At 36.4% G+C, this 27,368-nt stretch overlaps 1 protein-coding gene and 1 pseudogene across 1 annotated transcript; one reads left to right on the top strand and one right to left on the bottom strand.

Moving 5' to 3' along the window:
- LOC149174542 (origin of replication complex subunit 5-like) overlaps nt 1-6,621 on the top strand; it is a 37,181-nt pseudogene extending 30,560 nt beyond the window's left edge.
- A 674-nt stretch (nt 6,622-7,295) lies between these two features.
- On the bottom strand, nt 7,296-7,869 carry LOC149174541 (putative protein phosphatase 2C 44). Its single transcript, XM_089420885.1, has 2 exons — nt 7,590-7,869; nt 7,296-7,456 (listed from the first exon to the last, which is right to left on the bottom strand). The coding sequence occupies exons 1-2, from the start codon at nt 7,867-7,869 to the stop codon at nt 7,296-7,298; spliced, it is 441 nt and encodes a 146-aa protein (XP_089277011.1).
- Nucleotides 7,870-27,368: the final 19,499 nt, after the last annotated feature.

Genomic DNA, 27,368 nt, shown 5'->3' with positions numbered 1-27,368 from the left:
ATTTAAAGGTCTCGAAAACTCCAGAGTGTTCTCATTCGATCCTCCTTGTTATAACCAGAACTTGTTACGTTGCTGTCGTTGCAAATTATATTAATATATCCAAGCCTTTACTTCTGGAATTGCCCAACAACGACTGTATGTACGCAGTCCTTACTACGAACTGACTACACGCCTAAAACCCTGGATTCTATTCTTTATAACCAGCGTATCATCAGTTAACAGACGCAGCTCTTCCAGCGTTTTATGGAAATGATTCGGTGTTTAATATACAGCAATATGCAAGCGTATTACAGAGGCCCTATTAATAATAGACCGCAGAGCGCAATTCACACAAAACATCTGCAACCTCAATCTAGGCAAGGCAGATTAAGAGATAAATGCTGGAACACACAAGCATAATTATTCATTGCTTCTTAATAAGCCATTCATTCAGGATTCAACTAATCACAAATCAACATATAAAACCAGTGGACTTAAGGAACACTCCAACTTAGTGCCAATTCCACGCCTTTCTCATGAAATCAATAATATATGTGTACATCTGAAACATTGGTTACATAAAAACAAAAGAGACTACTTACAAACTTGTTCTTACTGGCCAGATATGCAAATCTATGGCCCTTTTACAAACTGCCAGAAGGCTCCCAAGGAGAACCCTTCCTCACTCTTCACACTCACTCCTCACACTTCTCTGCCTTCAATGCCTATGAGGCTCCATAATTTATTAAACTTAGCATGATAAAAAATCCCAAAATCACTCAACCAAAAGCTCTAACTCTACATGCAATGCATACACATGGAAAACCATCTTTTGTCTTTTTCCATCTTTTTCCTATTCTAAAATAGAAAAGCTATCCTTATCACTTTAATGTCCACATCCACTCCTTTATGCCTAAAAGCTCTCCTAGTTTTATTTGAGAATATCTAATTAACTAATGCATGACCCCTATTATTTACAATAATTTCCTTTTAGGCTAGATGCTCCCACATCATACTCCCAAGGTAGAAAATTCATGGTCTCCTGATCATGTGTTCAGCTCTATGTTTGCCTGGATCCCATATCTTGTACTGTAACTTCCCATTTGCCGCTGCTTTTGTCTATTAATCTTTTCCAAGTCTCCACACTTTATGCTGCTTTGCTCCACTAGCTGCACTCTTGCAATCTTCTGCTGTCTTCCTCTTGCTGCTTCTCCTTTGTTTCACTGCTGCTGGTCTCTTCCGGAATTTCTTCATCATCATCCGCCTCATCATTTCAATTTCTTTGTCCAGCAGATTTTCTCCAACTTCTTCAGTAAGACCTGTACTCACAAAACAATTGTTAGAATAAAAAATATAAGGCATCAATGCCTCTTCTGCTGCTAGTGTCGCTCCACATGTTGCTCTAGCTGTTTCTATGAATGTTGCTGCCTCCCAATCTTCCTGTCCCCCTGCAACATTCGTTTGCTTGTCACCTGCAAGTTCATTTGAAATTTCATCTGCAACTTTTTCCTCAGCTTTCTCTGGCAACACTTCAGTATGCTGCTCTGAGTTTCTTCCCAGCTTCTTTGTCAGCACATCAGTATGCTGATTTGCGTTCACCATGAGACTGTCAGCTACTCTCGTCTTCTTATCATCTATCTCCAGGATATCTTTCTGCTCTCGTGCACTGTACTGAACTCTTTCATCTGCTGCAATCTCCTTGTCATAATCTGGATTTTCCAACCAATATTCCAAAAATGCAATTTCTCTGTAGCATTGCTGAAGCATCTCATCATCACTTGCATTCATACGAACTTCCTCTTGTGCTGTAACAGTTGCACAAGGTTGCACATCCTCCTCAGTAAAACCTCCACTAGTGTTTGGCCAATCATCAGCTGGTCCTTCTCTTTCTGCATCGACATCCTGATTAGGCTCCTTCTTCTCCATCTGCTTCTGAACAGCCTTCAGGTCCAACTCTTTTTGCACAAACTCTAAAGCTTGTTTATCTTCCTGTTCTGTACCTGAAAACATGCGCAACTCATTAGTTTTTAAATTATGAGACTTTTCAGTCTTGACTGCTTCCTTCAACATTTTGCTCTTAATATATCTGCATGTGGGAATTTCAAACTCCAACTCTGGCGCAAGAACTCTAAGTCCCTTTTTCAACAAGGCAATCATAATTTGCTTCAACCTTCTCTGCAACTGTCGTCAAATCACTCTCTTTCCCTTCAGTGGAAAGATCCATTTTCCTTTTTGATCTTTCTGCTCTTGCAGCCATTCTTCCAGTACCTGCAATTGTAACTTCATTACTTTAATCTCTCTTTCTCGAACTCCTGCAGTCATCCCATCAGCTAATTGTCTTTCACCTGAAAACATCCACCAATTGTCAGATTTAAAACCATATGACCCTTTGGTCTTACTTGAAGTTTCAGTCTTCATCTTCACTATCTCCCAAAAATTCTCCTTGTTCTGGTTCACAGATGTATTCTTCCATTTCCACTTCCTCTGGACTTATCTTCTTGCCATTTACCTTGGCATATTTCTTCTCTTTGTTTCTGTGGCCTCTTTCTGAACCTCTGCTCTCTCCTTTATGACCTTCAGTAGTCATCTCCTTCGCCATGAGTTCCTCAGCTATGAGTTGCATGAAGCTTCTACCACAACAAGCTCTCTTGCTGCCACTTACCTCACCAATCCTTCCCTCCGGGTCTGGTCTTTTGGTAATCATTGGTCCTCTGCTGGAACCTTTCGAGCATCCTCTACTGCTCCTGTAAGCTTCTCTCATCTGCAACTTTCTTCAACCTCTGTTGATTCTCCTTTGCAATAAGCCTCTGCAACAGCTAGTCCTCCTAGCTGCAATCTTACCTCACTAAGCTCTCCTTACTTAGTCTTTTGGTAAGCACGGTCCTTTGTCTAGAACCTTCTCCTGAGCAACACCTTTGCTCCCTCTAGGCTTTTGCAATCTCCTTCTCTCTCCTGAGAACACTTCAATTGTCCTCTTTATCCAATTCCTTATTGGATTCTTCAGGTTCACTGCCACTTTTCTGCAACCATAAACTTCAATTCACAAATTTCAAATCAGAAAATAATCTCACCTCTTAAGACCTTGCATGATCTTGTCCTCCTTTTATTTCTGCAATCCTGAAACACACTTCAACTCTCGACTGTACTCATTCAATAAAAACAAACTTTCAAAGTATTCCCGCTCTGATACCACCTGATGTAGCCCAGGCCGCTCCCAGGCCGCTTCTACCAGGATCTTTCTCCCGTCATGCATGCAAAGCTTGATTCATGGCTTGTAATATCATAATTAAAACCCCATACTTGGCATCAATCCAATTCCTTACTCATTATCCCAAGTATATTGGCTACACTCAATTAAAGGGCGCGCCTTTCGGTTCTATTTGACCATAGTTCAAATGCCATTAACGCAATAACGCATGCGCTTCAAGGCGTAATCGTGGTGTATATGTGGAGATTCAACTGAACAGCAACTATCATTATACATGCGCCTGTGATAACTATTTATACTACCAGCAAACTCAGAATCGATGCACATATGCATCACAACGGACAGCGATGAACATAAACATGCTATCATATATATAAATCCACGCCTCCCATTTACGCAACACCAGGCTATATATATATATAACAGTTTGGTAATTAAGCACCGGATACAAAGGATAAACCTTCAAATTCAACCTGCGCATACATCGCTATATACCTCCACGGAATCAAACATACAACAGCATATAATAATGAACCTTCAAAAGGTTATTAACATACGCATGCAACAGAGATATCCATCCACTCTTCCGTTGCGTTCGTCCTTAATTGGATATGGCCGACAGTTAGACCCGTGCTACCATATAAAACTATAATGCTGAGCCATTTAAAGGTCTCGAAAACTCCAGAGTATTCTCATTCGATCCTCCTTGTTATAACCAGAACTTGTTACGTTGCCGTCGTTGCAAATTATATTAATATATCCAAGCCTTTACTTCTGGAATTTCCCAACAACGACTGTATGTACGCAGTCCTTACTACGAACCGACTACACGCCTAAAACCCTGGATTCTATTCTTTATAACCAGCGTATCATCAGTTAACAGACGCAGCTCTTCCAGCGTTTTATGGAAATGATTCGGTGTTTAATATACAGCAATATGCAAGCGTATTACAGAGGCCCTATTAATAATAGACCGCAGAGCGCAATTCACACAAAACATCTGCAACCTCAATCTAGGCAAGGCAGATTAAGAGATAAATGCTAGAACACACAAGCGTAATTATTCATTGCTTCTTAATAAGCCATTCATTCAGGATTCAACTAATCACAAATCAACATATAAAACCAGTGGACTTAAGGAACACTCCAACTTAGTGCCAATTCCATGCCTTTCTCATGAAATCAATAATATATGTGTACATCTGAAACATTGGTTACATAAAAACAAAAGAGACTACTTACAAACTTGTTCTTACTGGCTAGATATGCAGATCTATGGCCCTCTTACAAACTGCCAGAAGGCTCCCAAGGAGAACCCTTCCTCCCTCTTCACACTCACTCCTCACACTTCTCTGCCTTCAATGCCTATGAGGCTCCATAATTTATTAAACTTAGCATGATAAAAAATCCCAAAATCACTCAACCAAAAGCTCTAACTCTACATGCAATGCATACACATGGAAAACCATCTTTTGTCTTTTTCCATCTTTTTCCTATTCTAAAATAGAAAAGCTATCCTTATCACTTTAATGTCCACATCCACTCCTTTATGCCTAAAAGCTCTCCTAGTTTTATTTGAGAATATCTAATTAACTAATGCATGACCCCTATTATTTACAATAATTTCCTTTTAGGCTAGATGCTCCCGCATCACCATCCGATTTGACAAGAATGCCCAATTTGGGTTTGATTTTTATCAGCAATATCACTCCAGATTCCTTCTATTGCCATACTGGTGCTCTGGAGCCATTGACAGTGTACTTTCAGGACTATACTGATGATGAGTTGTATCAAATCCTTATCAAAGGGCAACCTAATATTGAGCTGTATGCCTCATTTCTCAAGTAAGTACCTGTGCCTACCTTTTTCTTCAAATATGGTTATAGATTTCTGTTAATGAAACAATAATGCTCAAATCTTATTAGAAAAACACGAGGCAAATTTGGGTTCATGTGTCTACTATTTCTCTGCATCCATAGGAGTATGTCGCAATGTGTAAATCTTGTTGATTGGCTCCTGTCAATGAGGTTATTAGTTTGGTTTGCTGAAAGTTCTGTCTCTTCTGCACACTATACACTTGCTTATTTTGTATGGGAAGATCCACCCAGCAGCAAGAAAGTTGGGCTTCTCTGATCTTAGGTGTCCAAACCGTGCCATGGTTCTCTTTGCTGTTCAAGTTAAGGGGCTTTCGAAGTTTTTAAAAGTTTCAATGAAATATGTGGCTGCTTGATTTAAACTTGTTTTCTTTTTGTTTCTGATATTGAACAATGCTATTTTGAAGCCCTTCAGTAGAGCTTGCAGGTGAGTTACAGAACTCTCTACAGCATTGGAACCTTTGTTTCAAAAATACTGTGAACCAATTAGCAAAGAAGCTGTGGTTCCCGATGAAAACGGAAAGCGGAGGCTGTTTTCTTATCTTGAGCCACACATTGCACCGGCCTTGAACCAAATATTCAATGTCCCTACTTCTGGAGACAAGGTTAGAAGGAAAATCATGACAAGAAGACAAGGTTTTGATGAAATACATGAAGATCTAGATTTTCATCTTTCTGTTTGTGGCAAGTACTTGCTCATCTCTGCCTTCATTGCATCAAGGAACCCTGCGACTCTTGATGCCACGTTGTTTGATTCGTCTGGGGGATTAGATAATCGTAAGCGAAGGAAAAAGTAAGAACTTTAGTTCCTTTGATCCTTTGCTTTTCTCCTTTTTTGTTTTTCTTTTCATCTGATTCTTAAAAATAAATTTAGTTGATTTCACATAAGGAAGGATCTGATTTCTTTTATCTAGAAGTTCCAGCTCATCTGAATACTATGCCCTCTTTCCCATTTCATGGCAGCAAGAAGTTAACGTTTCCTCCATATAATTATGCAATCCCAAGCATCACTTTGGAGTAATTATTGTATACTCTCTTTTGTTGGTTTGTGAATAGGAGTGTAAAATCCACAGAGAGAAAGGAATGAGAGGAGCAAGAAAAGTTCCTTAAAGGTCCAGGGAGTTTCCCTTTGGAGAGGCTGCTTGCAATCTTCCAATGCATCACAACAGTGGCAGATGAAGAATTGGAAAATCTACAATCTGACAATATATCTGCAGCTGATGAAAATGGTTTGGGGCCTATGGCTGATGCTCTTATGCAGCTCTCAACTCTTTGTAATATCAATCTTTTGTATAAAGGAACAAATTGTCCCCTAGAAGGTGCTGCTAGATATCGTTGCAACATCGATCAGGAACTTGCAATGAAGGTGTGCCTCTTTTTGTTTATGATCTATCAATGTTTAGTGTTGTTATGCTGTATTGAAAATATCGACTAAAATCTTTGATCATCACTTTGGCTGTGGGAAATAGGAATTTTATTTTTAATCCATATCTTATTTGTTTGTGATTATAGATTGCATGCAGTGTCAAATTTCCTTTGTCAAAATATCTCTATTGGTGATAATGACCTTGACAAGGACCATTTCTAGACGTGTTGTTTAGTTGCCTACTACAGAGGAAGTAAATCAATTCAATTTGTGGGAGAAAGACAATTTATTGATTGTTAAATGCTGTATGTTGTGGGGCAAGGAGGTCACGTAATTATAAAAGATATCAATTGTTTCACCTCATAACCCTAGGAGTTGTGAATAGCTCAAGTATGTTGTTCAGAGTCTGCAAATTAGATTATCCACAATAAAGTCGCACACAAAATTATATATATTAATACACGAGATTTATGTGGTAAAACCTTGACAACATGTCAAGGAAATATCCAGGGGCAAGACAATTAAGTTTTATTCTTCAACAGAGTAATTGCATTCAGGCTTACAATACAACCTCCTCATCTGTGGGAACAGAGTAATTGCATTCAGGCTTACAATACAACCTCCTCATCTGTGGGAACATATATGAATTAGACTCCATTACAATAGTTTTGTTAAGTATATTTAGTTTGTAAAACTGAATAACCACAACAACATTTGTGTTCTTCAATTTATGCCTTACGACGTTTCAGATGAAATATTCGAGTAAAATTAATGACAATACAGTAATCAAAAAATTTCCTAGATGCTTTCTCCCCTGGGATGAGTTTGCCAAAAAAAATATGCATCTAACAGTAACTATGCAAATAAGTCAATGATTGGAAAAATGCCTTGCCTTCCACAATCCATCACTTGCCAAAATGAGAAATTTTGTGTCTCTCACATCTAGTTCTAAACTTAAATGTTGCTTCAGACTCCTGTCACTAAACGCACGAGCTACAACAAGCTGACCATTAACTCGAGGTACATATCCTAATATATCAAAAAAGAATGCCATTAAGTATACAGTTTCTCCCTGTGACCATTCAAATGTTACTCTTGAGCTAGAAATTATTTAAGTATGTTCTCATTAAAATTAATCTCTGCACAGCATTTGTAGTGGTACCTGGCAGGAGTGTCACAAATCCACCCTTCTCGATGTTTTGGTGTTCAATACTTGGCTCATGATCAACAGTCAGCTGAATAGCAGTGCCGTTTTTACATATAACAACCCTGGAATCTCCTGTATTTGCTACAAAGAGTTTTTTCCCATCAACTAAAATAGCAGTGACTGCTGTGGAGCCACCGGGCCCTAAATCAGCTGCCTTTGCTAAAATTTTCCCATCAGTCCGGTTGTATGCATTCTTGATGGCACTTTCTGGGTCTGTCCAGAACTTCGGCTCCATTATTATCAGAGATACTTGTCAGCATTAAAATACTTAATTAGCATTTTACACCATACGAAACTTTGAAAATAGCAAGTGACAACCAATACAACAAATGGCAGATCAGCTGTAAAAGCATTTTACTGGATGTGCATCAGACTAAGAAATCTCATCTGATATACAATTTTTTTTTAAAGAGTCATTTGAGAACCATCATATTTATATAAATGAAGGAAATTATAAAAAATGATAACGATTTGTCGCAAATGCAATTTTTGCAATAAGGAAGCACTATTGCTTTATGCCATGACGTGATGCTACTACTGGACGCTTTTTCTTTGGATAGGTGCAAGAGACACATGAACATATAAGTATAGGAAATATATGAACAGTTTAAGCTATTTGAAAAATAGTGGATTTACGCATGAAACATATTCAACTAGAAATATGATGGGGAAAAACAAGAAATTCATTATATGTGAGAAGTAAAATGTTGGAGAATCTTTGCCTTTGAGGTTTGAGAAATGGACATGGCGATATATCACAACTAGAAAAATCTTGTTCATAGATGCAGATCATTGTTACAATTAACAATATATATCATATGCCAAAGATAAAACACAAGAAATTAACCCATGAAGTCAATGCAAGTAGAAACATCATAATAGAACCAATGGAGGAGAAAATGAAATTGTTTCACAAGTTACAATCAAGTTAGGCAATTGAGATAAACATATGCAATTTGGAAAATGGAAAGAAACTTTGAACCTGCTCCAATTTAATGTATAATTTTAATTTTTGATTGACTAGCGATAGCAAAACAATACATGTCACAATACAATCAACTATAAAATTTAAATAGATGTTGTTAAATTCACAGAGACCTTCCAAGTATTCCCTATGATTCATAGATTCTAAACCAGGTAGACCATCAACATTGATTACAAGTATTCCCCATGATTCATAGATGGTAAACCAAGTAGACCATCAGCATTGATTACAAGTATTCCCCATGATTCATAGATGGTAAACCAGGTAGACCATCAGCGTTGATTACAGTGCATAACCCCAAAGGAATCGTAAGAGTTGAACTTGTGGCATCCCATTTCTGAGAAGTTTACTGTCTAACTCCTAGGCCAATCAAGCCAACCCCAGGGCTCAAAAATAAGATAATAAAAAATATATGCATTTGGTAACGAGGCGTGATACCTATCATCCAGCTCAGAAAGGATATAGGTTGGTAACAATTGAAATAGACTTACAAATTAGCTAATTTAGAGAGTTTCTTTGTGGGCAAAATCAAGAATCTCATTCTAGATTACGATTTAAGTTGGGAATCAAGCCCTACTCAACTAATGAAAGGACTGAAATTTGCTAAACCCCTTTCCAGCACTAATTTAAATATGTAGACTATAGATTGGTACTACCCAGGCACTCCCTAGGTGACATTATCAAGCAGCACATCGGTAGCTACAGAGTGATTGATACAAATGTGGATGCTTCTTCTCCCTCCTCTACTTTTTACATCTATACCTAATGACAAGTAATGGGCACTTCCATAGTATGTTGTAATTGGTGTACTTTTGAGCCCCGTTGGCCTCTCTTTTGGTCACCCACTGCCATTAATAAAACTAGTCTTATCTTATCTTCTATCATCCGTTAATAGGAAATGGTACTGTAATACAAAAACAATACTAAACAGTCAGGACTAACTTTCACCAATTTAGATCCTCATCTAGGAGTGAGCACTTAGTGTCTATACTTTCTTTTCTATATTTGAGGCCAATGTACATCAAGAAATTACACTGTACTATTGTTACTATTTTAATAGATTTATAAGATTTCAAAATGCAAATTTCTGTTGAGATCAGAAGAAATAAGCATTGAGTTTTTTTACCATTTCTGCAATAAATCATGAATCATGTAGAGTGAAATGGTACATACATGTTTAATGTTTTGTGACTGGTGGAATGGAAAAAAATGATAACAGCTCATTACTTTTCAGCTTCAATCCTTATTTTACAGTAAGGCTCTTATCTTTTGATTAAATGTGGAGGCTGGTAAATTAAAATTTTCAAGGAATCCCAGGTAGAGTTTGTTAAGCGGGAATTTTAAATTTTAATAGTAACTCCTTTTTATCCTTTTTCCTCGGAAATTTGTACACTCTCGAGTTGTTTGGGGCTAAGTACTAGTTCATGTGTTACAAGCCCAAGCCACCAAACAACACTTTTACGATGTTGGGTCCCTTCAAATTCTGAATCTAAGAAGCCCCATAGGAGCAAAAAAATGAAAATGATACCTAGAAAATCACTCTTCTTGCCTAAGCCACCAAAAGGCACCAATCCTAGTAAGGCTTAAGGAGGACCAGCGATAATTATAAGGATCCCATGCTTCCACTATACTCTCTATTGCTTTATGATCCAATATGTTTCTCATCCTACCTTTCCATTTTGTTTTGAATGTGGAGTCTTTACAGCGTAAGCCCCTGTAGCAATATTCAAAATGTGGCTAGAGTTGCTTTACAATATCTATAGATGACAGTATGCAAAATTGTTTTATTATTATTGTTTTGATTTAATGTTTCATTATGCATACTAAATCTTTTTTTCATATAAAACCAAAATTTAAATGTTTACTCATTTACAAATACTACAACACATACCCCTTTTTCGGATTGATGTTTATGAGTAGTAGGCCAAAACTTGCCAAACAATTCAGTTTCTTTTCCAAAATTTCAAAGATGCCCATTTGAAAAACCTTAAAATAATGTACAAAAACACGTTCACATAAACAACAACTACTACATGGATAATGGATAACCTCTACCTGACATTAACTATAACTCATTATCATCCACCCATGCTTTCAAGAATGTCCATTCACATGTTGCTATTCTTCCACAAACTACTATTACTTACAAAATATCCCTATTCAAAACACACATAACTAATAGTTTCAAGTGTAACTCAATATCATCCACGCTTGCTTTCAACAATGTCCATTCACATGTCACTATTCTTCTACACACTATTATTTACAAAATATCCATATTCAGCATACACATAACTAACAATTTCAATTGCAACTCATTATCATCCACCCTTGCTTTCAACAATGCCCATTCACATGTCGCTATTCTTCCACACTCTATGCCTTACGGCGTTTCCTTTGCAACATCAGGTGCAAATGCTAGTTTATATTCTACACGCCAACTAAAATATATATAATTCAATAGTTTTAGATGATTTAATTAAGCCAATGTGTACCAGCTAACATATTATTTATATTCTACACACCCACTAAAATATATATAATTCAATAGTTTTAGTTGATTTAATTAAGTCAACTTGTACCAATTTCTACGTGCAAGGGACTTTTCACCTTGGCTCTTCCCACATAGCTTTGAGAATCTGTAGTATTTTCTTTGAGGAGCGAGTACTCGCTCCAATGTCTCGCTATTGGGGTTAGTGATGTAATGGTGTATAGATGTGTCTTGGAACTTTCTCTTAATTCAGAAGCATATTAATAGGCCATCACATTTTCACACATATATTGTATTCCTTTATAAGATTATTCTTTGGACGCTTGTAATGCATGTTGCTGTAACCTGTATTAAGACAGTTGAACTATTTTGGTTGTTATATTACATATGTTGTTGGAAATGTGTTGTATTAGTTGTTAACGTTGTCTTGCCCGTGTGGACTATTCTGTTGGACACTCGACAGTTTCATTCTCGTAAACTTGTTATAATGATCGCCGCACTCGTGTGGACTATTCCACTGGGTGTTATGTGTGCTATATATTTACTTTGTATTTGTGACTGCCACATCCATGTGGACTAATCCATTGGAAGTTGTGCATGTCTTGTTGTGTTGTGTGTCTCTAACAGAGTTGGGGCTATTCCCTTTCGATTTGAGACTCACTCTCACCCTCTCCCTCTATAGTGAAAGAACCTTGACACAAGCGACACTAAGCACTCACGAGACAAACAAACTTTGTTGTTTGAAGACAAAGTAAACCAATCTCATGCGCTGACAAGCAAGATATATGAAAAATATTTAAGATAATGGCAAACGGGTCATCATACCATATGGGACTCCTACACCAAACTATGTCAAGTCTAGTTGGGAATTCATACCGGGGAGATCCCCTGAATGTTGGCGTGTCCAGCACCATTAACATTTCTAGCGCTAGAAGGAGTTCTGCCAATTTTTTATGGATGAATGACCTCTCAACCCCACCCATCAATCATCTGGTCAAGGCAACAAATCACACTCCCTCTCACCTACGCGCAACTCTGAAATTGGTTACTCACCTCCCAGATGTGAACACAAATTTTCGTATCAGCACCTCCTCCCTGTCTGTCCCATCACCCGTGAGTTTGCCAAAGCAATTGAACTAATCACATCAATACAAGATCTTTCATAAGCATCAAAGAAGTCAACGACACTCCCACAGGAGTTGTTGTGTCATTAGTGGAAGAATCAGTTCTTGCCACACTCGAAGGTCTGGCAAAAGCTGTTAAGAACGTATATGAACCTCCAGTATTCTGATAGGGAGAACAAGACACCCTCGTGATATTGGGCTTAGAATCTAGTACAGGAGGCAGAGGGGAGGGTAGCAAAGGACGCAGAGGCTGAGACGAACCAACAGACTCAGATCCGAAACCATTAGATTCTAAAGAAGAGGAGGAGGACGAAGAAGAAGAAGACATGGCTGACCAAAACTTGGAATGGATGACTTAGGGACCATTGGCTCTCCCGGGCGCTTTGCACAGTATAAAAAAGTGTTCAAAGAGGATGTTGACCAAGTATGACCTAGATAGAATAGTGAAGCTAGAAGACCACTTGGACAACTTCTACGTGTAGGTTTTAACCCGGTACAGAAATTACCTACATACGAATTCTAAAACATAGAAAGTAAACAATGCGAGAGCATAACACATAAAACACATATACACAGAGATTTTCCCCTGGATCTCAAAACCGAGACTACCAGCTTGATTTTTCATTATGTTCCTTTCAATGTTACAATACATATTTATACATGCCGAAGCATCCAATACCATGGATCGAAAACCATAGGTAGGTTCGCCCAACCTAATATAGGGTCCAAATTTTTTTTTCCCGAGGCATTGTCCCAGACTTCATAGAGGGGGGCTACCCACCCCCCTCAAACCCCCCTGTGACCCCCCTACTACACAATAGGTGCAATGAAGGGGGGCTCCGCCCCCCCTCTAACCCCCCGGTTCACTACGTGGGCTAGTTGTGGAAAGAATATAACACAACCCAACATTCTCCCACTTGTTTTTTTCTTTCCACAAGGGGCCACAACAGAGCTTAGTCATTTATCCAGCCCTGAAACACCCATTGTTTCTCTACACCAAGAGAACTTCTCAGAGCTCACATATTTTTTCAATGCATCTGCAGTATTCTTCAAAGTGTACACCTTTACCAGCAACACCTTTTTGTATTCTATCATATCCCTCACAAAGTGATACTGAACATCAATGTGCTTTATCTTTGAATGATAAGCAAGGTTATTTGCCAAGAAAATTGCACTTTTGCTGTCACAGTCTATCCTTATAGCTCCCTGTACTAACCCCATACTTGAGCATAATCTCTGCAACCAAACTGCTTCCTTACTTGCATGAGTGGCTGCCATGTATTCTGCCTCTGTAGTTGATAGTGCCACTACATATTTTTTCTTACTCATCCAACTGAATGCACCTCCAAATAGGTTAAAAACATACCCACTTGTAGATCTTCTCTAATCCAGATCTCTAGCTCAGTCTGCATCGACAAAGCCATGAATATCCAACACTCTGTCCAATCCTGGTCTTCCTTGGTAGCACAAACCATAATCAATAGTACCATGCAAATACCTGAAAACCCACTTCACTGCTGTCTGATGCTCCTTCCCTGGTTTTGACATAAACCTGCTCAATACTCCCATTGTATGTGCAATGTCTGGTCTAGTACAGACCATTGCATACATCAGGCTACCAATTGCACTTGCATATGGAACACGGGACATCTCCTCTTCCTCTTCTTGTGTCTTGGGACACTGTTCAACAGATAACTTTACACCTACAGGAATAGGAACCTTCATCAGTTTACTATACTGCATATTAAACCTCTGCAATATTGTCTCTACATACTTCCTCTGGTTTAACCAGAGCTTCCTCTTTGGCTGATCTCTTTTAATTTCCATGACCAAAATATAGTTTGCAGCACCAAGATATTTCATGTTGAATTTGGAGGACAATTGGGTCTTCAAATCCTAGATAATTTCTGTCATTTCCAACCAACAATATATCATCCACATACAAGACCAGATAAATAACATAGTCACCAATTATTTTAAAATAAACATGGTGATTTTCTTTTCTTCTGGTGAAGCCAAGTCCTCATATAAATGTATCAAATTTCTTCTACCACATCCTTGGTGACTGTTTTAACCCATACAAAGACTTCTTTAACTTGCACACCAGTTCTTTCTTACCCTTCACCGCAAAGCCTTCAGGTTGCTTCATGTAGATCTCCTCTTCCATATCCCCGTGAAGAAATGTTGTCTTCGCATCCATCTGTTCTACCTCAAAATCAAAAGCGGCAGCAATAGATAAAAGTAATCTAATAGAAGTTACCTTGGCAGGAGAAAAAATATCACCAAAATCAATTCCCGACACCTGGGAATAACCTTTTGCTACCAATTGAGCTTTGTATTTATCCACCTTTCCTTCTACATTTGTCTTCTTCTTGAACACCCATTTTCTGCCAATGGGTTTCCTTCTAGCCAGTATCTCCACCAAATCCCAAGCCTCATTTTTGTGCAAAGATCCAGTATCTAGTACTATATTTCTTTGCACTCTTATTCCATTAGCAAATAGTTCCTGCCCCATTGCTTCTTGATACAACCCCACTGCACTTCTGATTACAATCATCCACGCTCATGACCAAGAATCCCAACTCATTTTCCAGCCTTCCCTTCTTTATTTCTGAGTCCCTTAGGAAATCTGGTTACCCTTCTCTGTGTAGTCACTGACATTTCAAGTTCAAACATCCCCTTCTTTGCTTCTCAGTCCCTTGGGAAATCCATCTGTTGGCAAGATTTCCTCACATCAGAAGGAGTTCAAATTGAAGGCACATCCTTGCCTTCAAAGTCCCATATGGCCATAGCATGCTTCATGGTAATCATTTGACATCATTGGTGTGAGTGTATCGCAATGGCCCCATTCTTGAAATATTTAATCATTGCGCCAATGCACATTTGATGTCTTTCAACTACACTAATTATATTGCAGCTAAGTCCCTCCACCCATATGGGCGATTTCAAGGCTTTCCTGCATCATAGTATATATGAATCCATAATTTTCATCATTAAGGAAATGTAATAATTTTAAATCGTACCTTATTAGTGGCTCATTTATAAGGTGAAATATGAATTCTCCTTTAATTCCTATCATAGCAAACCAGGTTAGCTCATGACCCAACCATCATAAGTCATATTTTTGAATTTAAATTCATAAACAAAATCTCAAAAATCATGAAGTATTGACACTTATATTGGTTTACTTATTGATGTTTGTCTTTCATACATTAAATCAGTAACCAATTAGGCAAGCACCCAATGCCTTATCTTCACTTTGATCACGTACACACACTAGATCGGTTTCCAGTAAGCAAGCATCCATTCCCTTCTCTTCACTTTGATCAGGTACACACACCAAATCAGTTTCTTGTCGACAAGCATCTAGTGCCTTCTCTTCACTTTGATCATGTACACACACCAAATCAGTTTCCCGTCGCCAAGCTTCTAGTTCCTTCTATTCACTTTGATCACATACACACACCATATCAGTTTCTCGTCGACAAGCATCTAGTGCCTTCTCTTCACTTTGATTTAAATTTATTAAGTGACTCATTGACCTCAAGATGGCTACTTAAGCCCTATCATAGTTTGACAATTATGGGCACTACCACCTAGGTAGTCTTCTGTCGATAGGAATATTGTGTAGGCCCAGGTAGTCCCATACCTATCTATGTGGCACTACACAATATAACTCCCAAACAGTCCCATACTTGTGTATTCTGAACACTTTTACATGTACATAACACACAGGCCCACACAGCCCCATACTTATATGTCCTTACACACAAACACAATGCACATGCCTAGACAATCCCATACCTACCTGTCATTAAAACATTGCACATCACACACTTATACACATGGTACGACACAATGCATGCAATACATATTTACCCCATTCCCACGCACAACACATGCAAATGTACAACAAAAGCACATATACACATAACATATCACATTACACAATATCACAATAATCTAGAGACCACCTTGTCCCTCATGGTGTATTACCATGTGGCTATTTATCCAGAGAACACCTTGTCTCTATGCATGTGAACAGGGCCATACTACTTCATTTGTTCTTCCCATGTTCTTAAACTTGACATGGGCGTGATGTAAGAGATATTTTCACATGATTATATTTTAGTATAATTCTCTTTTTTTCCCAATAAATTCCTCATCATAGTGGGAATTATTTTTGTGTCTTCCATGTTCGCATCAAAGAGGTCTACATAGTCATCCTTCCGCAAGAAGAGTCCATGGAAAAACCTTGTTAGAGAAAATGACATTCCCATGGGTATAAACATATACATCAATCAACATGAACATGTACACCATATACCACCATTCATTAGCATAATTATGGATGCACCATACAAGTATCCATCAACATAATAGCATATGCAATATATAAGTATCCATCAACATAATCATGCACGTAGTATATAGGTATCCATGTAGGTATAGTCAAGGGTTAAGAGAACTCCCTTCTTGCCATTTTATTGGCTGCAAATATCTCTATCCATTATTATCATGGACCCAACAACCCCATTAGATTGTTACATCACTTAATCATGGCCACAATAAACATTGGCTTATGCAAAATAGGTCTAGGGTTTAGATGGTTCCTTGCTTGAAGCAAAGTATGCACCATACAACCTTTTCATGTTGCTATTGTTTTCATTCTTACTTATTGTTTTCTTTATGTCTATTGCCCTATAACATTCCATTCTACCTGGAACCTCACTCAGCATGTTCTCCTTCATGCATATCGAGAACTGCTCTCTTTCAAGATTTTGTGGCCTTCCTACCATGCCAATCTCCTTATTCCAAGATCCACAAGCACACGATTCGAAATTTAAAGATCAAAAACCAATACAATAGGAAAACAAAGGAAATTATTTCAAAAGGACATGAAATTCACCACAATAGTAGTTCACAAAAAAATAGGTAAAATAATGTCATAAACAGGACCAAGACCAACATGATAATCAAGACTCAAACCAACATGATAGCCAAACAAAAATCAGCATTGGCATGCACAAGTCTAAAACAAAATGATATCAAATTGAGAAGAAAATTAAGCCATAGCACACAAGTGTAAAATAAATAGTCCCCAAATTCACTCCATCTCCATGAGTCCAATATTCATGGCACTTCTAGCCAATATACACACTTATAAAACAAAGCAGCTCAGGATTGATTTACTAGGCTAGCAGCAACCTTAAAGCCTTATGTTCCCCAAAATTTCACCGAGAACCTCCCACATACATGTATATATATATATATATATATATATATATATATATATATATATAGAGAGAGAGAGAGAGAGAGAGAGAGAGAGAGAGAGAGAGAGAGATGAGTCAGGGAATTTGAGGGAGTGCCCCCTCCTCCTTCTCGGCATCTTGCATTGTTTTTGGGTGTCCTTGTGGCTCATAGGGGTCATTTTTTCTCTTTCTCTTCCCATGGGGACAGTCCCTTTTCTGATGCTCTTCTCCACCATGCCAACATGAGAGAGTTCCCTTCTCCTTTTCAACCTCACAAGGCCTCCTACTACTACCATCTTTCCTTTTAGATTATTCAACTTGGTATTTCATTTTCCACAACCACTTTTGTAACTCATCATTTCGCTCAGCTGGTTCTTTTTGTTTCCTAGAGATTTTTCTAAGTTCTGCCCTACATATTTTTAGCTCATCTTTTAGCTCTTTGAGCTTGATCTCCAAATTTCTAAAGGTTATTTTATTTTGGAGGGATGTCCCTCTTTCTTGTTCTCGATGGGCTTGGTTTATATCTTGCTACACCATGCCACAATACATGTTTCTTTTCCTACCACTGAGTCTTATTATGTGATTCCACATACACTCAGTTGTTAGTTCATAAAATAAATTAACGACACATATGTCGGTTGTCATCCTTACCACATTAGGCCAAGGAGGTAATTCTATAGCCGCGACCCATCATTAAGATCATTATCAACCACAAGTCATAAACCAGGACACTAGTTATCACACTCATAAGCTTGTTTTCAAAACTTAGGAACACGTGTATTAACATTGTTTATAATCATCATTATGCCAAAGAAAAAGGTAGATTTCAATCAATACTATTTAAAATCATCCTCCCTAGTGAGGCCACATTATTTTTTTAATCATGTTCTTAGACACAAGAAGAATTCGACCTTCTTATTAGGGTCAATGAAAACCATGGCATCTACAACTTCAAACGATTGGTTAGAAAAATATCAGGTTATATTGATATTTATCATACTTGTCATGGATGCATTATAGAACCATCATGCACTCAAGTTAGCACATTTTGTAACACTATCCTAGTCAACATGCACTCTGCTTATGCAAATGTTCAATAACTAACCATGATACTTATTGCTATAATAAATACCTGCAACCAAGTGTTTATCAAGCATGTGGCTTCGTGGACACCATGGAACAACATACCTTTGATCTCTTGAGGCACCTATATCATATACGAGCCATTGGATGTTCCCATCCACTATATATATACACACACTCAATGGTGGTAACCATGCTATGCAACTCAAACAATCACAGAATCATGCACGCTTTCACATGTACACTTGTCTCAATTAGCTAGCATACATAAATACAAAATTTCATAAATACACATAATGCCGACAACATAGGGAGTTTTCCCAAGGTTCCTTGCATCCTATTAAGGGTCACATACATATTCAGTCAAGAATAGAAGGCTCAACAAATGACCAACAATGATGATGCACTAAATAGTCACATACTCAACCATGCCACACAACTAGAGTATAATGTGAATGCATCAATCATGCATGGTATAATCATTTACAACCTTCTTTTAACACCTAAACATTTGTTTTATTATTATTTTTTTTTCGAAAATAACCATTATAAGGCCCTCCACCTCGAGGAGTCTCTACTGCTACTTAATCATGATAGAGTCCAATTATGGCTTTAACTTTATTCTTGTGATAAGAGCATCGAAGCCAAGTGTTGAACATGGATGCTCTAATACCACTTTGTAACCTACCCAACCCCTTCTCTCACCTCAAGGGATGGGGTAATTTTTTTTTCTTCTTTCCTTTCATTCCTTTCCATTCGACTAGGCGATTATCTTTTCTATCCTTTTGCGGGCGGAATCCCTTTCATTGACGACTTCACACCATCAATCTTGTTTCTATGCAAAATGACCATAGGCGAGACATAAGGTCGGAGCTCCCAACTTTGACACCTTTCTATGCCCTCTATTATTTCTATGCCCTCTATTATTTCTGCCTTGCTCCCAGTCCCATTCTTCATGAAGTGACCAAAGGTCGGGCTTAACCTGTAGGCCCTTCCATCATGACACCATCCTTCATACCTCCTTTATAACCTGTTATGGTCAATCTTTCGAGCGGCCCCTCTTATGCTCTAATTGGTGCCATTTTCCAACACAATTGTCCTCCCGGTTCCAGCATTATCTTCCCGGCAGTACCCTAAACTATGCGTTTGGTTAGCAGTCGACCTCTTTCATTCAGGCTTACCTGGACAACGGGCCCTCGTTCCATCTCCTCATTGGCCACACACTTGTCCACCATTCACTTCCGTTGCTAGTGGCTCATGACATCCCAACAACTTCCCTCACTTAAACAAAAGCTAGGACATTAAGAAAGTCCACGTTAGTGGCAAATATCTCGAAGTGTCATGGAAGACGTGTGCGTTTCTCTTTTGTATTAGGGTATGTCTCTAAGTATTGGTGAATTCAATAAATTAAATTGGTAGGGTTTGTGGTTAAGTATTGTTACATTAAATATTTTTTTAAGTTAGCATGCATGGGGTTGGTGAATTCAATAAATTAAATTGGTAGGGTTTGTGGTTAAGTATTGTTACATTAAATATTTTTTTAAGTTAGCATGCATGGGGTTTTGAACCTGTAATGTATAGGGATTTGAATCTGATCACATGGAATTCCTTCAGTGTCAATCCAAAGTGCCATTGGCAAAAATAAAAATAAAATATTAAAGTAAATAACACAATCATATTAGTAAATGTGATTTCTATAAAAGCTAATCATATTAAAAACATTAATAGGTGGTGTAACTTAACATTATAATTACAACTTATTCACTCTCTAATTTTATTATTAAATATTTAATTTTATAAACAAACCCTAATATGATCAATCAACCTTATTAATATTAATACTAATGTTATATATATATATATATATATATATATATATATATATATATATGTATATATATATATGTATATATATATATGTATATATATATGTATATATATCTGTATATATATCTGTATATATATATATGTATATATATATGTATATATATATGTATAATATATATGTATATATATATGTATATATATATGTATATATATATATATATATATATATATATATATATATATATATATATATATATATATATATATATATATATATATGTCATGGTTATGTCCAAGAATATCACTCAAATAAGGTTGAGAGTTGATTCAATGACTTAACATCTAAAAATGTCTTAAAAGCACACTAAATCACCATATATCAAGACCCCGTAAAGAGAAGTGATATTATTATTATTAATATTTAATAATATATTCAATCATATAATAATAATAAATGATAGAACTTTAAGCTTAATATTATTAATAGTCAACTTTATTAACATTAATAATATTGTTATTGATATTTTTTATTTTTTGTTAGGATCATAGCTGAATTTTGAATATAATTAAATTAACTAAAATTGAATAAACAAGTTAACTATGGTTCACTATCATAAATATAAATAATAGTCAACTTTATTATTAAACCAGTTATATCAATGGAACCTATTGTGAACAATGATTCAAACAAAAATTCTTATACCATTATGGTCAGTGTAGAAATTCTACGTCCTCAAATGTCAAAACATTTAGAATCTCCACTTTAGTGACAAAATATCTCGAACCTTTGTTAGAAACGTATGATAAAATATTTCTAAGTATTGGTAAATTCAATAAATGAAATTGGTAGGGTTTGTCGTTAAGTATTTTTTGGTGAAAATTATATAAGGGCAGATTTTTGTCGAAGTTTCCAATCATTAATTGTGGTTTATTTTCAGAATAAGATGAAGAACGAGATCATGGACTCAAATAAATAGATATAGAGATGTTTTCTAGTTGTTATAACAATTAGTTTGAGTAAAGAATTATGATTAATAAACATTTCTTTAGTAATAATTGATAATTAGTTGTAAATAATGAATTAAATTAATTTTAATGATGATGATGATGATGATTAACATCCACTAAGATCAATGCGGTCTATCAGACCTCAAGAAAAGAGAGTCCAATTGTCATTCTTCAAAATCTTGTTTTTGTGATCAAAGAGTAGGGAAAGAAGCGTTCCAAGATTGCTATAGTTGGTTTGGCTTAATAAGTCAAGAAGATTGGAGGTGTGACTGATCATAGGGAATCAAGAGCGGATGGGGGCAAGAGTCGGGCACTCTAAAAGGAAGTGATTTTTATCTTCCACCTTCTTAGTATCACAAATATGACAAATTCTATCATCCCAGAGAATCTTGGGAGTAGACCACCGCCCGGTCTCACTCTAAAGCTCATGAGAATTAGTTCTAATCCTAGCGATGTTCATTTTCTTCTTAGTGCTAGTCAACATAGATAGATAATTATGGTTATCGAGGGTGGCGTTGATCACCTCCTTATAGTACCTTAGCTTCCTTTTACCCTCCAACTCCTTAGCATCCCACATCTTGTCCATATAACTGGAGTTAATAATATCTTTGATACTGTCCTTACTTCCCATGATGATCTCCTCCTTAATCCCCCAAAGGTTGAGCCAAGCCTAAGCATCCTGATGCCACCCGCGCTTAAGGTGTAGGTGGGGGTTTTGACTAAAGGTAGAAGCAATTTTTGGGGGCCTCTTAGATTCCATATTGTGAACTGCTTCTTATACATCAGATATCTAAACATGGTCTCACTTTCAATGGGGTAAATGCTGACTTCAATGAAGAGGATAGGATAGGGAGTATTTACCTTGATCTTGAGGTTATAGGTTATGAATTTCTTCTAGATCATCTCAATCTCTCTCAACGACTCCCTAAATATATTGTATCCAAAAATTCACATCCATATAAAATAACATGGGTGAGAGTCTCAAAGATGAACTGTTTTTTACTCCAAATGTAAAGATTGGCTGACTTACAAATGTTTTCAAGCTCATAATAAGCTTTCCAGCCTCCAATAATTCATTTCTCGATGTTATAATTCTAATTGAGCTGATGAGGAAAGTCAATACCCAAATATTTAGAAGAAGAAACCTGCTCAAGGCAATGGTTATCATAGATGAAACTACCATGGGTGATATTTTTGGATTTAATGATCATGACTTTAGTCTTGTCAGCATTAACTGACATACCTATCTTGGAGCAGTGGACGCTTGTCTAGGTCATCACGGCTCCTTGCAAGAAGAACGATATCATCAAAATAAAGGAGAAGAGTAATGATAATACCAGCGAGCTCGGTGTCTTTGTAGACCGCAGTTTCTAGACACTCCTATAGTTTATCAATGTAAATACCAAAAAGGGTAGGGGAAATGGGACAACCTTACTTAACCTTGATATTACATTTAATATCTTTATACCATCCCTTTTTGTTCTTAAGCTTGGAAATGACAGTCTCGTAGAGGTGGGTCACAAAAATCCTCAGTTCAGGAGGAAGCACATGATCTCTTCAAGACTCTCCCAGATCTTATATCGGGGGATAGTGTCAAAATCTTTTCTAAAGTCCACAAAACAACAAAAGAGATCGGTTTTACTATTACAACATTCCTCCACGATGATCCTAAGGGTGACAAAGTGGTCGATGGTTGAGTGATGTCTCCTAAAACCAACTTTCCGTCTAGCTCTTTTACCTTGGTTCTCAAGCCAAAGGCTAATAAAGCTTCGCTAGGATGTGGCTAATCATAATGGTCCTGTAGTTAGAGGGAACACTTTTGTCCCCATTTTTGAAGATAGGCACAATAAGGCTTTGCTTCCAAAGCTTAGGGAAGCCATGCTTTACAGCCAAATTGAGAAGCTTGTGGACATGAGGAATGAGGATAGATTTTCCCATTTTAAAGATCTTAGCTTGCTAACCTTCAATACCTTTGGCTTTCCCATTAGCGAGCTTATTAATCCCAGACTCAAAATCTTCCAAAGGAAAAATATCATCATTAATAGGAGTCTTTAAGATGATGTCCATGTTGTCCAGAGAGTCATACAACTTCTTAAGATAGTTATCCCAATTTTCTAGGGGGATAGAATGAGCATCTTTAATTTTACGAACAAGCACATTTTGCCAAAAATTTCTAGGCGCAACTTTAGAAAGGTGGAGAAGATGCTCTTGTCTCTTATTAATGTATGATCTCTTCTTCCTCTTATGTGGTCAAACTAATAAATTAATAACACTAAGAATGAATAAAAATAAAAATAAAACATGAATTAAATAGCTTATTTTATTATTATTAATATTTAAATAAAAAGTAAGATCTTACAGAACTAACTAAAATATCATAAATTAAATTAATTTTATTATTATTACTATTAATATTAAAATCAAAAGGAAGAGGGAATATAGATAAGTAAAAATGAAGAATAAAGTCAAATTTAATTTTCTCAAACAATAAAACCAATGAATAAAATAAATAAGAAATAAGAAATAATAATAATAATAATAATAATAATAATAATAATAATAATAATAATAATAATAGTAAATTACTAATGATTCTTTTATACTTGTTATGTTATTCAATTGAAATATTAAAGTAATTATTTAATAGTTAATAGTTATATATGATTTAAGATGAATTTTTAAGTTTGGAGTATGATTTAAATTTGGTGCTATTTTGTTGAGTTTGTTTTTCTTGAATTTAAGAAAACACGTGGGCCAAAGATTTAGAGATATATTATAAGAGGGAAAACTTGCCTCCTTAATTGCAGGTGGCGTGATCTTCCTTAAATAAGGGTGATGAGTCATACATCATTAAATACTAATAATTGTCTCCAAAACTAAGTTGACAACTAAGTTATAATAATTTTTCCCATGTATAAAACACAATATCAATTTTCTAACATAACTAAAAGATCGAAATTAAATTAAATATCCAAATATAATTAATTATTAATAATATCATGAATGCAAATTTAAATAATTTAATAAATAAAAATTATTTTAATCTTATTCATGATACTTTATATTATAATTGAACTCCTCATAACACATAGAACAAGAACATGGTAGACACTAAGGAGATTAGTGGTAAATAGCAATGTGATTTTCTGAATAGTTTCAAGGATCATGAAGGAAATAATAAAGAGGTGAGTCAACAGTGATAAGAGAAACACAAGGAATTTTCTCGAGAAGAGATGTAGTTGATGTTATTCTTGGGTTTAATTTCCAGATTGGAGATATGTGCATTTTTATTCAAGGGTAGATCTTAATTCACATAGAAATTCAAAATTTATTTACAAAGTTGTTAAAGTCCTTTGTAGATACACATTTATTCAAACTATAAAAAAATTTATTTGTACTGATTAAGGTTGTCTATAGGAGGAGGAAATGATCAAGAAGAAATATGGAGGAATTGTACCAAAACGACCTCTGATTTCGGAGGTAGCAAATCACAATCTATTTATTTATTTGGGAGGCATTCATGTTAGCATAATCAGACAAGGTCTTTAACTTCAACATAGGCCTCACGATTTTTAAGGCTCAAGGAAGTAGTATTGCAGTACGATTTCATTGTAGCATGATTGATGGATGCTGTAAAATAATTTGGACTTGCCAATGACTAATTCTCATGGGACCACAAAGGTCACTATGTGCAATTTTCACATGCATGTTTTTTCTTCATCCAACGTTTTTTTGTCAAGGTTATCCCTATTTTTCTTAATTAAAATGCATAATTCATAATAACTCTTCCATGTTTTTACCAGTCAGATAAACAAGTAGGTTATATAAATTTTGGAGCCATTGTTTTAAAACTGAGGTGAGGTGTGGTCTTTTGATATAAAAAAAACAATATTTTCATTGTGGTGATTATGGACCACATTTTCTTAATTGTCAAGATAAAATGGCTTAATTTTTGTTGAGTGATCTCTACATTATTTTCAACTACATGACATGGGTTAGGTTTTCTAAAGTAGAATATATTGGATTAAAACAAGAACATGGCAGACAATAAGGATATTTGAGGTAAAGAGAAATGTGATCTTTTGAATAGTTTCAAGAATCATGAAGGAAATAATACAGTGGTGAATCAACAATCAGAAGAGTAATAAATACAATTTTCTCAAGAAGAGGTGTAGATGATGTTATTCTTGGTTTCAATTTCCAGATTGGAGATATGTGAAGTTTTATTCAAGGGTAGAGCTTAATTCAGATAGAAATTCAAAATTTATTTAAAAAATTGACACATGTTTCAAACTATAAAAAAAATTGCTTTGTACTAATTAAGGTTGTCTATAGCAAGAGGAAGTGATCAATAATAAATATGGATGAATTGTACCAAAGCGACCTCTGATTTTGAAGGTAGCAAATCACGATCTATTTCTTTATTTACGAGGCATTCAAGTTGGCATAATCAAACAAGGTATTTAACTTCAAAACATGCCTCATGATTTGTAAGGCTTAACGAAGCATTATTGCAATAAGATTTCATTGTAGCATGGTCCTTGCATTCTGTTGATACATTTTTGTCTTTTAACAGTTGTCAAAGAAGCATTAATTAGTGCTATATGTCATTTCCATATGATGTTTCCTTTGAAACATTTGGTTTAGTTGTTAGTTTATTTTAATTTAATTGAATTTTATGACATATTTTAATTAAATTTAAAAGGAAAAAGAATTATAATTACTTTTGAGATATATCTAAACCCTTCATCCCTCCATCCTCGTGACTACTAAAAATGTTCCCATAGAGATTAAATGGAGTTTTAATAAAATTAAAAATTAGAATACTTGTTGAAAAGTGTGAAACAAGAAATGCTTGTTGAGAATGCAACGAGATGATGGAGCTTAGTGGAAAGGAGTCTCCTTCACTAAGTGGGCCCACAGGAAAATTATGGCGCAAAGTCTATTTAGAGGTTTTTACGCATATTGAACAAGTGACATTGAAACCCTTACCCGTCTTGTCAAGAACTTGACAACAAAGGTGTCTGAGCTAAAGAAACAAACGATCGAGACATCTACGAGCAATCGGCCTCCCAGAAATAGAAGGGGAGCATGTCATCAGGAAGCAACTGCTTCCTGACTAAACCTACGCACAGCTTCAGCTCTATGTGTCAGACAGAACTTTGCACGAACTCAGAGTTTTGCTCATTCCATCAACACTGTCACTCGCAAGGAACTTGTCTGAAATGGAAACGAGTTGCGAACTCAGTATGAAATGACAAATGTGGTAAACAATGTGCAGTGTCAGAAAAAATACAAAGATGATGAAGAAGATGTTGCATCTGATGAGGCACCTAGCACTAGGCAGGTGATCAACATGTATCAATGCTTGCAAGTAGCCACAGAAAAGGAACACTGAGAACTAGCCCCCAAAGAAAAGTGGTCGATACAATCTCAGAAGTCAAGGGGCTCCCCCTACGATTGGGGAGATGAAAGAAAAGCTTGAATTGTTGAGGATGGTTGACCCATCAGCCATCCCAAAGCAAAAAACAAAAAGCAAGCCCGGGAAGAAAGCTGCAAACAAGAGTAGGTCCATGAGCAATAAACATCAGAACACTCCATCAGACATTACGAACGCGAGTCTAAATCCATACATCTCGATGAGATTACCCACTCTTGATTATAATATTGTAGAAGATGTGAAGAAAACTCGTGCAAACATCTCTTTGTTCGAGTTAGCTAAGATTCAAGGTTAGCGGGATATTATGCTATGTGCATTGGGCAAATATCCATAGATAGCACAACCTCTACTAGCAAGGGAGCAAGCACATCTCCCAGTTCACTCACCATTGTGCTCAACACAATCCGGGTGGAAGAAGAAAACTTTGTTTTCCCTCCATTCTTTCTTTCATTTTGAAATTTTTAACTGTAATGTTCACAACTTTTTGGTTGATTCTGGCACATCAGCCAATGTCATACCAC

This window comes from Pinus tabuliformis, chromosome 4_1 (genome assembly GCF_031772625.1).
Source record: "Pinus tabuliformis cultivar Carrire ecotype Pingquan chromosome 4_1, CPIR1, whole genome shotgun sequence".
NCBI classification, from domain to species: Eukaryota; Viridiplantae; Streptophyta; class Pinopsida; order Pinales; family Pinaceae; genus Pinus; species Pinus tabuliformis.
Note: the sequence above shows the minus strand (reverse complement) of the source record. Positions and strands in the feature narration are given on the sequence as shown.